Consider the following 13,475-nt stretch of genomic DNA (forward strand, 5'->3'; position numbering starts at 1 on the left):
TTCTTATTTATTCCCTGGATTTGAACTTTACTTACCTAAACCACCAGTTAGGTTACCTTCTCAGAACCTCTAAGGCAGCAGTTTGAGATTGACAATGGAAGATTTAGGATTAGAAAAAAGAAACATGAATGAATTTCTGATGTTTTATTATAGGGGTTTATAATGCAGGTAGAAAGACCTTTTTCAGAGTTAGTAGTTTGATCCACCAAATGAGCTATTTTGATATTTATAACTTTGTCTAGTAAAAGTTTCCTATAAAAACATTTGGTTCGGATGTCTTTGTTAGCTTTTAGTCGACACTTGAAGAAAGGCACTTGGAAGTTTGTAAGTCTTTCTGGATACTCTTTTCTGTTATCCTCCAGAGGATTGCTGAGAGGCATTGGTGGTTCAGTGGTAGAATTCTCGCTTCCCACGTGGGAGACCCGGGTTCAATTCCCGGCCAATGCAGGAGGGTCTTTTTCACTTCATTATGGCTCTTTACCGTCTTTTACGCTGCAAAATTATACTGCATAACCTAATAGTGCATTTAGGGGCTTGGCCACCACAAGGTAAAGTGACAACAGTTACCAGAGTAGTGGCAAGAGACGTTCAGGACACTAACCCAGGACCCATGCAATTGTTGGACTCCAACAGCTTAGCGAAGTGGGAAGCGTGAAGTGTTTCCGGTGAGTCACTGCAGTTTTGATATTGGTACCTGTTACTTTCATCTATTCACGGGGCGGATCCCTGCAAACCCGAAGAATCATCAGGTTCCTGATTCGCGTGCTGGACCTTGGGCTTACCGCTGAGCCACTGTGGAGAGGATCAAGAAAGGACGCTCTTGGAAGGAGAGAAGCTGAGGGCAGGACAGTCACCTCAGAGGTCCAAGAGGCTTCAGCGGCCCAAAGAAAGGGAAGGTGTGTGGGGAAGAATCTGCGTGGAGATGAGGGGAGCGGCGGAGACTGGTCCTTGCGCAGAGGTGGCCAGTGGACCCTCAGGGCTGTACCCCAGACACCGTGAAGCGAATTTGCTAACGTCGTCAGCCACGGCAGCCTCCGCGTGTTTTGTGGGCCCATCGGTGTTCTGCGAGGGATTCCGTGTGTCTGGCAATGTGTGTCGACAGGTGTTGGCCTGAAATTTGGCCGGGCACGTTGGCTCACGCCTGTAATCCCAGCACTTTGTGAGGCCGAGCGGATGGATCGCTTGAGGTCAAGAGTTCAAGACCAGCCTGTCTGACATGGAAAAATCCCGTCTCTACTAAAAACACAAAAATTAGCCGAATGTGGTGGCATGCACCTGCTATTCCAGCTACTTGGGAGGCTGAGACAGGAGAATCTCTTGAACCCAGGAGGCAGAGGTTGCAGTGAGCCGAGATTGCACCACCGCACTCCACCTGGGCGACAGAGCGAGACTCCGTTAAAAAAAAAAAAAAAAAAAAAAAAAAAGCAGCGAAAGAAGGCAGAGATGTCAATGGGACAAAGAGACCTCCCAGGAGGCTTGTTGTAGAGGCAGTGGCCGGATCCTGAGAGATGAGATTTTTTTTTTTTTAAATTATGCAGCAGAATGGGGAGAGAAACGGAGAAGCGCATGAAAGAGAGGAAAGCACGAAAATCTGCAGACGTCCAAGAATAAAGCAGATAAAAAAGTGAGTGTTTTTACATTAAAAAAATATAAGAAGTGCAATGGTTGTCAGCAGGCTTTGTGGTCGTGTAGTGGTTAATACTTGTAGCTGTGCTTGCCGCAACCTGGGTTCTAATGTGAGTCACAGCAGTGTTTTCTATCCTGCAATTGTGGCTAATAGACCCGTCGTTTGCTTTGCCTTTAATCCTAGCAGCCTCCAGAGAGCAGAGTAAACCTCTGGCCCGGAAGGGCGCCAGCTTCTGGAGTTTAGCCCACAGTGCAGAAACTATGGGGCGGCCTGGCCAAAAGGAAAACGTGGACATGCTCTTTGTCTCACAATTGAGCAGAAAAAATTCCCGTAGGTGAAGATGCCGCCTCTCAAGGGTCCTTTGTCTGTAGCTTCTACTGATGAAATAATGTGGTTATAGTCTTTTCTGGTAGAGAAAACGGCTGTATCAGTGGGATTTTTTAAGAACACAAAACGAGAACGAGTTTTTAATGAGTTTACAATAAAATCTAAAAGAGTTGTCATGGTCTGCACTGGCTTGCCTCCATTCCCCATCCACTAATTTTTAGGAGAACAGTAAATTATTACTATTATTATTATTTTTGAGATGTAGTCTTGTTCTTTCACCCAGGCTGGAGTGTCATGGCTCAATCTCGGCTCACTGCAACCTGTGTCTCCCAGGTTCAAGCAATGAGAACAGTAAATAAACTACAGTTCACATAAAGTGCCCAGATCTTTAGTGCAATTTCTTTAGTTTTGATCAATGTTATCACCACCCAGCTCAAGTTATAGAAAATTGCCATGATCTGAAAAAGGCCTGTTAGAGGCCCTGTCCAGGCGATTTCCACCCTGTGTCCTCTTAGTTAATCACTATTCTGATGTCTATTCCCATAGGTTACAATTGCGTGTTCTTAAAGTTCACACGAGTGAATATATCTGGCCTTTTTTCTGCAGTTACGTTCATTATACCCATGAGATATATCCATGTAGTTTCATAGATCACTTCTCAATTTTGGGGTTATTGAATTCTTGTGATGAATATTCTTATAACAGTCTTTGTGTGCACTTGAGATTCATGGAAGTCCTTCAATTGCTGGGTCATGACCTGAGTATAAGTTTAACCTTAGTATAAGTTTAACCTTAGTATAAATTGCCAGTCTTCTAGAATGCTTTTTTCACCAGTGATGACAGTTGAAGTGGCACCAAATTCTTGTCAGCATTTGGTGTACTAACTTTTAAATGTAGCTATGCTCTCAGACCAGTCTGGCCAACATGGCAAAACCCTGTCTGTACTCAAAATACCAAAATTAGCTGGGCATGGTGGCAGGCACCTGTAGTCCCAGCTACTCAGGAGGGGGAGGTTGCAGTGAGTCAAGATCTCACCATTGCACTCCAGCTTGGGTGACAGAATGAGACCCTGTCTCAGGGAAAAAAAAAAAAAAAAAAGTAGCCATACACTGGTGAGTGGTTAGTGATATCTCAGTGTGGAATTAATTTGTACTTGCCTAATGAGCAATACTATGAAGCATATTTTCTTATGTCTTCCAGCATATAAGAAATTCTCCTTTGCAAAAGCCTATTCAAATATTTTGCCCTATTTTATTTGGCTTAGCTCTATATTACTGATTTACAAAAGTTCTCTTATATATTCAGGAATTGAGTCTTTTTTTGACTTTTTTTTTATTATACTTTAAGTTTTAGGGTACATGTGCACAACGTGCAGGTTTGTTACATATGTATACATGTGCAATGTTTGTGTGCTGCACCCATTAACTCGTCATTTACATTAGATATATCTCCTAATGCTATCCCTCCCCCCTCCCCCCACCCCACAACAGGCCCCGGTGTGTGATGTTCCCCTTCCTATGTCCAAGTGTTCTCATTGTTCAATTCCCATCTATGAGTGAGAACGTGTGGTGTTTGGTTTTTTGTCCTTGCGATAGTTTGCTGAGAATGATGGTTTCCAGCTTCATCCATGTCCCTAGAAAAGACAGGAGCTCATCATTTTTTATGGCTGCATAGTATTCCATGCTGTGTATGTGCCACATTTTCTTAATCCAGTCTATCATTGTTGGACATTTGGATAAGTTCTAAGTCTTTGCTATTGTGAATAGTGCCGCAATAAACATATGTGTGCATGTGTCTTTATAGCAGCATGATTTATAATCCTTTGGGTATATACCCAGTAATGGGATTCCTGGGTCAAATTGTATTTGTAGTTCTAGATCCCTGAGAAATCACCACACTGACTTCCACAATGGTTGAACTAGTTTACAGTCCCACCAACAGTGTAAAAGTGTTCCTATTTTTCCACATCCTCTCCAGCACCTGTTGTTTCCTGACTTTTTAATGATCATTATTCTAACTGGTGTGAGATGGTTTCTCATTGTGGTTTTGATTTGCATTTCCCTGATGGCCACTGATGATGAGCATTTTTTCATGTGTCTTTTGGCTGCATAAATGTCTTCTTTTGAGAAGTGTCTGTTCATATCCTTCACCCACTTGTTGATGGGGTTGTTTGTTTTTTTCTTGTAAATTTGTTTGAGTTCATTGTAGATTCTGGATATTAGCCCTTTGTCAGATGAGTAGATTGCAAAAATTTTCTCCCATTCTGTAGGTTGCTTGTTCACTCTGATGGTAGTTTCTTTTCCTGTGCAGAAGCTCTTTAGTTTAATTAGATCCCATTTGTCAATTTTGGCTTTTGTTGCCATTGCTTTTGGTGTTTTAGACATGAAGTTCTTGCCCATGCCTGTGTCCTGAACGGTATTGCCTAGGTTTTCTTCTAGGGTTTTTATGGTTTTAGGTCTAACATTTAAGTCTTTAATCCATCTTGAATTAGTTTTTGTGTAAGGTGTAAGGAAGTGATCCAATTTCAGCTTTCTCCGTATGGCTAGCCAGTTTTCCCAGCACCATTTATTAAATAGGGAATCCTTTCCCCGTTTCTTGTTTTTGTCAGGTTTGTCAAAGATCAGATAGTTGTAGATGTGTGGCATTATTTCTGAAGGCTCTGTTCTACTCCATTGGTCTATATCTCTGTTTTGGTACCAGTACCATGCTCTTTTGGTTACTGTAGCCTTGTAGTATAGTTTGAAGTCAGGTAACGTGATGCCTCCAGCTTTGTTCTTTTGGGTTAGGATTGACTTGGCAATGCAGACTCTTTTTTGGTTCCATATGAACTTTAAAGTAGTTTTTTCCAATTCTGTGAAGAAAGTCATTGGTATCTTGATGGGGATGGCATTGAATCTATAAATTACCTTGGGCAGTATGGCCATTTTCATGATATTGATTCTTCCTACCCATGAGCGTGGAATGTTTCTTCCATTTATTTGTATCCTCTTTTATTTTGTTGAGCATTGGTTTGTTGTTCTCCTTGAAGAGGTCCTTCACATCCCTTGTAAGTTGGATTCCTAGGTAATTTGTTCTCTTTGAAGCAATTGTGAATGGCAGTTCACTCATGATTTGGCTCTCTGTTTGTCTGTTATTGGTGTATAAGAATGCTTGTGATTTTTGCACATTGATTTTGTATCCTGAGGAGTCATTTTTAAAATAAATATATTGCAAACGACTTTTCCCAGTCAGTGAAAAGTCTGACTGAAAGCTGTCAACTGAAAAATCACACAATTTATAAATTTAGAAGGGAAATTTTATTTTTTATAAAGGGTTATAGCCTGCAAGGTGGCCATTCCCACGGACTGGAAGGCATACCCTCCTGCTGAAACCCGAAAAGTAGGTTTTCAGGGAGGGGAGGGGGGAACAGGGATTTATGTTGATCTGGTGGGCCACATATGCGTATTCAACAGGGAATAGGAGGAACTCTAAATATTCATGAAGGAATCCTGCTGCATGCATGCTGAGTAAACATGCCTGTTACATGCAACCCATGTTCACTTTGGGGTGGAGACAACATTTAAATACATTATAATTAGGCCCTGTGCTTCAAAAGGTGAAGCAGGGACACAAAGGCAATCAAGCGCACAGCCTCTGTAAACTGTCCAGAACCAGTCCACAGCCAGTGGTCTCTTATCAAGAGAAAGTTACTGAAATCAGTCTCTTGTCCAATCAAAGCTGTAGTTATGGCTTGTGTAGGGAGGGCTCAGTCAGTTTATGGTAATGGGTGAGCTGCAAGTGCTTCAGCATTGCTTATCTCAAGGCCAGTGCTTGTTTAGCTAGAGAAAAAAAGGAAGAAGAAAAAAACCTGTGGCAATTAGAACATAGTTTATTCTTTAAGTTGAGGGGTGCATGACTTAACCTTGCCTGGCGTGGCCTTAGGTCTTGTTTATAATATGGCATCTTACTACTATAAGGAGTCTGTTCTGTCATTCTTGTGGTCTCTATTTTAACAATAATGCTGGTCAGTTGTGTCTAAACCACAAGAGGGAGAGAGTATAAGGAGAGGTGTCTGAGCTTCCAAATACTGGGCAGGAACTCAGTATTTAAGACTTCTCTGGGGTCTCCTTGGACAAGAAGCAGTTTGTCCAGTTGGTTGGGTGGCTTCAGATTTTAACTTTAGTTCTGAAAGCATTTAATTTGATGAAATTTTGCCATATTTTTTCTTTATTTTTAAAGCCTGTTATGTTCTATAAGAAATCTTTCTACTCAGGATAGTGAATGTATTCTCTTAATTTTATCTCTCTATGAGTTCCAGAGTTTTAGTTTTAATTTTTAAATTGATGACATCTAAAATTCTACTAACCAAAACATTCTTGGGGGTTACCAAGGACAACTCCAAAAATCTTCCATAAATTGTCCTTAAAGAACTTTCTGGGATCCTGCGCTGCAGGGCACAGTGGCTTTAGTGCACCTCTGCTTTTAAGACTGTTCAGAAATTGTCTTTGTGAACCCATCAGGCTGTTTCAAAATCAGCAATTTAGGGCTTGCTTGCAACATGCAGTTATGCAGCAGCTGTTTTTTGGATCTCGTGAATGCCTGCACGTATACTTCCCCGGGAATTTTCTACATTTGAATTCTCATGGTATTTCAAGTGACCTAGTTGTCTCTTTCTATTGCCTACTGCCACACACATACCACCAAACCCTGCACTCCAAGCTTCTCCTTCTGCACCCTGAACTCCCAACCTCCAGTTAGACAATCCACATCTTCCCACGCTTGCCTCAGGCTCCATCAGGCCACCGTGCCTCTCGCAGCAACCAGGCCAGGGGGAATCTGGATTCCTATTACACTTCTGAGGAAGGTGGTCAGGGGGCGTGGAGGATGTGGATGGGAGGGGGTGAGGTTGAGGGCAGGAGTACACTGAGGTCTTCTGTCTTCTACCTCATTGGCCCAGGTGCTGCTCTCCCTCTGGTTGTCTGCTTTCAGCCCTGGGTGGGAAATCAGGTCTGCGCCCTGATCTTCCTGACTCTCATTTTGTGAGGAACCTGAACGGATGAGCCATCGCTCTTGTCCCACACGTTCTGTCCAAAAGGTGCCCTCCTCTCTGCTTGCTTGGGGGCCTGCTCTCTGAGCTCTGACACTCAGGCTGGGATGCCGCCCAGTATAGAGGCTCTGCAGCCCTGCAGGGGTCTGACTGTTCCACACCAGCAGGATAAAGGCCACAGGGCATGCTGTGGTGGAAAAGCATTCAGAGGTGTGGTCTGAAGGCCTCTCTTTCCACAGTCCCTTTGAAGACCCCATGGAAGTAGGCACCCCTTTGAGGAACAAGGTGGCCCAAGGCCTGGCTTCATGTGCAGGCTCTTGGGTCCCAGCGGGTCCTCTCTGTGCCTGGTATAGCCAACTGCTTCATGCATCTTAGCTGGTTTCCTCTCCTCCACCACCCAAGCTCCTCCTCGACCCCCTTGCTCAGCTGTTCTCAGGACAGCAAGATCCCCAGCCCTTGGAAAAGCCCATCTCCAGTGCTTGGGGAGGGAGTTGGGTTCAGGTAGTCTAACCACAGAAGAACAGAGAACCTGAGGCAGGAGGAAATCCCTTCTCTTACTGGGTCTCTTGGTACAGCCCATCCAGTGGTCTGGGTCGGGGTCCAGGTATCCTCTACCCTCCTTGAGGACCTGGGTTTTCAGGCCCCTGGGGTTGGTCAACGTGGAGTCTTTCCCACTGTTCATCTGGGAACTGAAGGAGTATCCCATGGGGCCCTCTCTTACTCATTAGATACACCCAGAAAATACTCCAGCAGAAACTAGGTGCAGTGTACCAGACCACTATAATTATAATTGCAGGGTGTGGAGGTCAGATACGTTTTGTGGCTATTTTCTCTCTGTCTGTGGCTTGCTTGCCTTTTCACTTTCTTAGTGCTATCTTTTGATGAGAAGGTGTGGCTAACGTTGATGAAGTCTCATTTATCATGTCTTTCTTATATATATATTTTTTGTGTGTCCTGCTTGTTGGTAGGCTAATCTTTGCCTACCAACAAGTCACAAAGTATCCTTGAAATGCTTTATATCTTTACCTTTTAAGTTTTGGTGTATAATGCACCTGAAATTACTTTTGTGTGTAGTGTGAGGGAGAATAACATTGTTGGTCTCCCCACTTCCATATAAAAGTCCATTAATTGAAATGATTTATTTTCTTTTATTGAACTGCTTTTATTGAAAACCCATTTATTGACTGTATAGCTGTGGATCAGTTTCAAGTCTCTTAACTCAGTCTGTTTATTTGTCACTCCTGATGCCTTGTCTATAATAGCTTATAGTAAGCCTTAAAGTCAGATAGAACAAGTCCTTGTTCTTTTTTATACATTGCAATAAATTTTGAAATAGGTAATAACTCATAAAACCACCACACACATCAGGATATGCTGTCACTTCATCCGTTTCTGATATGGTTTGGCCGTGCCCTCACCCAAATCTCAACTTGAATTGTATCTCCCAGAATTCCCATGTGTTGTGGGAGGGACCTAGGAGGAGGTAATTGAATCATGGGGGTGGGTCTTTCTTGTGCTATTCTCCTGAGAGTGAATAAGTCTCACAATCTGATGGGTTTATCAGGGGTTTCTGCTTTTGCTTCTTCCTCATTTTCTCTTCCTGCCGCCATGTAAGAAGTGCCTTTTGCCTCCTGCCATGATTCTGAGGCCTCCCCAGTCATATGGAAATGTAAGTCCAATTAAGTCTCTTTTTCATCCCGGCCTCTGTTATGTATTTCTCAGCAGCGTGAAAATGGACTAGTACACTCTCATTTCTGAGTGGGACACATGCTCTCACTCACATATGCTGGTTGCTGACTTGTGACGGAAGATTCTCTATTGTACCCTCTGGAGACAATACATCTCCAGTTGTCTGCGGAGAGGATGAACATGCAAAAAATCCACAACACTCAGCACAGTCTCTGGATTTAGTCCCATTAGTCTGAATGGGACTAATGCCCTTATAAAAGGGACCTCTCTCTTCTGCCTACCCAACAGGACAGGACTCGCCGCCTTTCTTTCCCGGCAGAAAGGGGTCCCTTGCGGACAGGACCAAAGTGAGCAGCTGGTTTCCCCTACGTGTCCTTCCGGGACTGGGCGTCTCGGGAGCTCAGGCTGACCCGAGACCTAACTCCCGGCGAGTGGGACCAGCAGGAGCCTGGAAGAGCGCGCGCACAGTGATGGAGTTTGGGCGCCGGGGGTCGAGAACCGCAGTCAAACTCTTCTTCCCGGGCACTGCGCACCTGCCCCCGGGGATGCCAAAGGAAGTGGCCCATAAAGCTTCTCTGCAACCAAAAGAGGTCTGAAGCTCCAGGAGGGCCGAGAGGAGCCTCGTTGAGCGAACCCAGCCCTCTGCTTGGATGGCCGTGGTCGACAGGCTCGGAAGAGGCCGATTTGGAGGACAGAATGGAAGAAAAGACCTAAAGGTTTCGAATCTCATGATGTGGAGATGTTAAAAGCCTCCAATCCCAAGGTCCGACTGTGCGGGAGACCGAGGGGTCTCAAGCTGGATCGACCCGCGAGCCTTCATCTGGAGAGTCCTCTGCACAAGCTCAGAGCAGGACAACGCGCATCAGTCGTTCTCAAGAGGGGGCAACTTCGCCCTTACACGCCTCTCCCATCCCCGCTGGGACAGTAGGTCACGACTAGGGGAAGCAGGGAGGGAGAACGTTAACCCCTTGGCATCTATCTAGTCAGCGGAGGCGACGGATGCTGCTAAACACCTTGCAATCCACCGGCCCTCCCCTACCCCGAAGTAGCCATTCCGCAGAGGTGGAGAGACTCGCGTGTAAATCAATGCTCACGCACTTAGCCGATGGGAAATCACGAATTGATGACCAGTTGGATCTTGGATCTGAGGAAAAAAGTCCAGCGTCAGAGGAAACTCTGGAAGTTTGGCCCGGAGCAAACGGAAGGGTGGCGTTGCCATCGCCTAAGATGGGAAAATGGCAGGTGTCACGGTTGCAGGGGAAGGTCGGAGACCAGTTGAGGGTCCCGGAGCCTTCCAGGAAAGAGTTTCCCATCCAGCTGGTCTCGGTTTCCGCATCCGTCTGAATCCTTATGATGTTGAGGGTGCTGGCGTCTGGGTCCTTTAGGATGCAGAGGATGCCCCTGTCTCACCCCGCTCCCGCCTCCTCCTGGCAACCTGGTGCGCGGCTCCGGACCTGGCGACGCACGACCTGCTGGTCACTTGCTGCCGCCTCGCAAAGGCGCATCTCTAGTTCAGTGGTGAGCTGCGGCCGGGTCGCTGCAACTCGCTCCAGGACTCGGGACTCGAGGCCTCGGTGTCCCTGGCGGAGCCCTCGGTGTGTCGCTTGCGGGCTCTTTTTTTGAAGAAAGCAGGGAGGGAATGGCCTTGTGAGAGACTCCAGGAGCAAAGAGCGACCCTCACAAGGCCCAAGTCCTCCCAGAGTTCAGGGAAACTGTCGCTTCTGACGGAAGAAGGTAGAGAAGACACCCTGCCTTGTGTCCCTGGTGGTCTAGTGGCTAGGATTCGGCGCTTTCACCGCCGCGACCAGGGTTCGATTCCCGGTCAGGGAATTGTTTTGCACTGGCCGCCCTCCTGCAGGAATCTTCCTTCACTAGGCTGTCAGCCGGCCTGCTCCAAGGGCCAGAGGCAGAACAGTCTCCGCAGCGAGGGGCAAAGCCGGGCGAAGGAGGGCAAGTCCTGGTGGACCATCTCTCACGACACAGCGCTCCTATTTATCTCCGTGTCCCTCATCCGCGGAAGCAGCTTTAGAGAGCGACTGAGCGTCTCGCTCAGGTGTACACAGCCGTGCAGAGATGCCAGCCCCCGGGGAGCTGCACCCAATAAGCCCACCCTCTTTCCCGTCCTTGACCTCTTCATTTTCACATTCACAGGTATGAAAGTTTCTTCTGCTGCATATGGTTCTGTCACTCATTCACAGAATTTTGACAGAAAGTTGTAGAACCAAAAAAAAGCTTGATATACAAACCACTAGCTGTACTGGCAATTTTACACGAAGGCATTACTGACCCTCCACAACTTCTCTCTATTAACTATTCAGATTTATGCAACTACCATTATCCCAGGGATTACTCAAAGACATTGACAAAAGATCTAGCAGCATTCTGTCCATTCAATATAACTACTTTTAACATCTAAATATTTTCAGGATTAACTTTGGTTGAAGCATACTTGAATGAATTACATATTAATACCATCATCACCTCATTTGATCCTCATGTTACCCCCATCAGACCCAAAGAGTCAATACATTAAACTATTTGGTAGATGAAAACTCAGGCTTCTGAAAGCTAAGTGACTTCCCCAGAATCACACAATAAGTTAATTGCTCAGTCAAGGCATGAGAGTCAGATAAATGATTCCCAAATCAGGGATCCTTTTATGTTATTACATTGCCTAAAAAACTGGCATTCAAATGGAATTTAGAGGCCATTTAATCTGACCATCTCATTTAATTGATGAATAAATTTTCTGGCTAAGAATCTATACGTTTGTTTAGTGCTTTATATACTCATCATCAGCATCAGTATAAATTAAATTTTCTGTTATGTTCTCAGCCTGATTCACACTTTTTAGAAAATATAAAACTTATTATTTCATACTCAAATAATTTACTAACCTTGCGTAGTTAGTAAGTTATTACTACTAATATTACATCCCTATTTTTGAAATTTGTATTCAATATATTTATTTCATTAGGATGCTACTAATGAAATTAACTTCTTTTTTTAAAAAAAAAGGTGAATCATCTCATTTTTATCAGGTTCACTTACAAGCTATATATATATATATATATATATATATATGAATGAAGTAGTTGATAAGTGACTCAGCATTGGCCAATTGCAAGAATACCACTTAAAATAAATGGTTATTACTGAAGAGTGAATTATATATTTTCATTTTGTAGACTTAATATTTAAAATGGAAGATGGTGGGAAGCACACACATTTCTCAGTCTTGTTGGGAAAGAAAATGACAATGAGATTTTCTGTTTTTTGTTTTGTTTTGTTTTAGATGTATTAGCAAGACAGGTGTAGGGTAGAATGGAGTAGCCATGAACATAGACGAAAAAATGGAGAGAGTGAAAACGTATCAGAGTGAAAAAACATAGATAAATGTAAGGGAGAAGAAAGAAAAAAATAATAAAGAAAAATATTTAAAGAGAACAAAATAAATAGAGCCAGAAAGAAACAGAGAAGGGGAAAAGAACAGGCAACAAATTAACAGGGAAAAGAAATCACAATGAGAAAAAAAAAAAAAGAAAATGAACTGCTTATTGATGAATAAAGAAAGAGAGAAAACGAAAAATAAGGAAGGAGGGGGAGTAAGCACATAGGATCTCTAAACACTTGGCTCCAGGAGCCCATCTGACCACACTCAGACTCCAGGCATGCACACACAGAGTTGCCTGGAGATGTTTCTGTGTCTCCACCCTGCAAATGCGGTGAACCCTTCTCCTTCATCTTCCCTATTTCTGTAGTGTGTCATCATGGCCAGAAACTGATCAATCCACGAATTAGCTAAAATGGCAAGAAGGATTAGAGATACAGCGAGGAGGGTATGGTACAGACTTTTGACAGAACTTTCTCTACTAATTTGGCTAAAATGGAACACTTTACTCTGATGATGCCATCATTTATGGATTTTTTTTTGGTAGAAACTTATTTTATTTTGCTTAGAGGAATGCTCATCTGATTAGTCTCTGCGTCTATTCCAACCACCATTTAGAGAAGGTAGAGATAATTCAAAGATGGAAATGGGACAGGGAAGAAAGTTGATCAAGATGTCAAGTAGCACAGAATCCCATCTGTTAAGAAACAGTGGAAAAATAACAGTGAGGCTGGGACACAGGCAGAATGGAAGAGCTTACAACCTTCAATTTCAAAGTCCTTCAGAAATCCTCAAATGTCTCAGGGATATTGTTAAATGCTAACACATCAAGAAATACCTCACTGTATGTTAGCATGTGGGATGCATAAAACATGAGTAAGTACAGTTGACCCCAGAAAAACATGGGTTTGAACCACACAGGTCCACTTATATGTGGATTTTCTTCCACCTCTGCCACCCCTGAGACAGAAAAACAAACCCTTCCTTTTCTTTGTCCTCCTCAGATTACTCAGTGGGAAGACGACAACGGTAAGAACTTTATGATGATCCACTTCCACTTAATGAACAGTATTTATATCTTCCTTTCCTTATGATTTTGTTTTATTTTATTTTCTGTAGCTTAGTTTATTGTAGGAATATAGTATATAATACATAAAACATAAAAATATTTGTTATTCAACTGTTTATGTTACCAGCAAAGCTTCTGATCAACAGTAATCACTAGAAGCTAAGTTTTTAGGGAGTTAAGGTATGTGCTAATTTTTTATTGCACAGGGGGTCTGCCCTTTTAACTCCTGCATTGTTCAAGCATCGACTGTAGAAGGGGCTCTTGATTTAAAGAAATATTTATATAGGCAGATAGTAGAATAAATGTTGAGACAAATGGCTGGCAAAGGGGGAAAGGTTAAGGCATG

The 13,475-nt window shown here is 43.7% G+C and overlaps 1 protein-coding gene, 2 non-coding genes and 1 pseudogene across 4 annotated transcripts; 3 read left to right on the top strand and 1 right to left on the bottom strand.

Moving 5' to 3' along the window:
* The first annotated feature begins 376 nt into the window (after positions 1-376).
* On the top strand, positions 377-447 carry TRNAG-CCC (transfer RNA glycine (anticodon CCC)). The gene has a single exon. It is a non-coding gene; the product is annotated as a tRNA-Gly (tRNA).
* A 6,280-nt stretch (positions 448-6,727) lies between these two features.
* LOC100444177 (FAM231A/C-like protein) lies at positions 6,728-7,237 on the bottom strand. Its single transcript, XM_063715304.1, has one exon. The coding sequence runs from the start codon at positions 7,235-7,237 to the stop codon at positions 6,728-6,730; it is 510 nt and encodes a 169-aa protein (XP_063571374.1).
* A 2,522-nt stretch (positions 7,238-9,759) lies between these two features.
* Positions 9,760-10,792, top strand: LOC134759941 (uncharacterized; annotated as a pseudogene). The gene has a single exon (XR_010136870.1). The product of XR_010136870.1 is annotated as an uncharacterized LOC134759941 (transcript).
* On the top strand, positions 10,428-10,499 carry TRNAE-UUC (transfer RNA glutamic acid (anticodon UUC)). The gene has a single exon. It is a non-coding gene; the product is annotated as a tRNA-Glu (tRNA).
* Positions 10,793-13,475: the final 2,683 nt, after the last annotated feature.

Source organism: Pongo abelii, chromosome 15 (assembly GCF_028885655.2).
Source record: "Pongo abelii isolate AG06213 chromosome 15, NHGRI_mPonAbe1-v2.0_pri, whole genome shotgun sequence".
NCBI lineage: Eukaryota > Metazoa > Chordata > Mammalia > Primates > Hominidae > Pongo > Pongo abelii.

Coding starts and splice junctions, on each gene's coding strand:
- LOC100444177 (XM_063715304.1), bottom strand. CDS start 7,237: ATGGGGTCTTCAAAGGGACTGTGGAAAGAGAGGCCTTCAGACCACACC.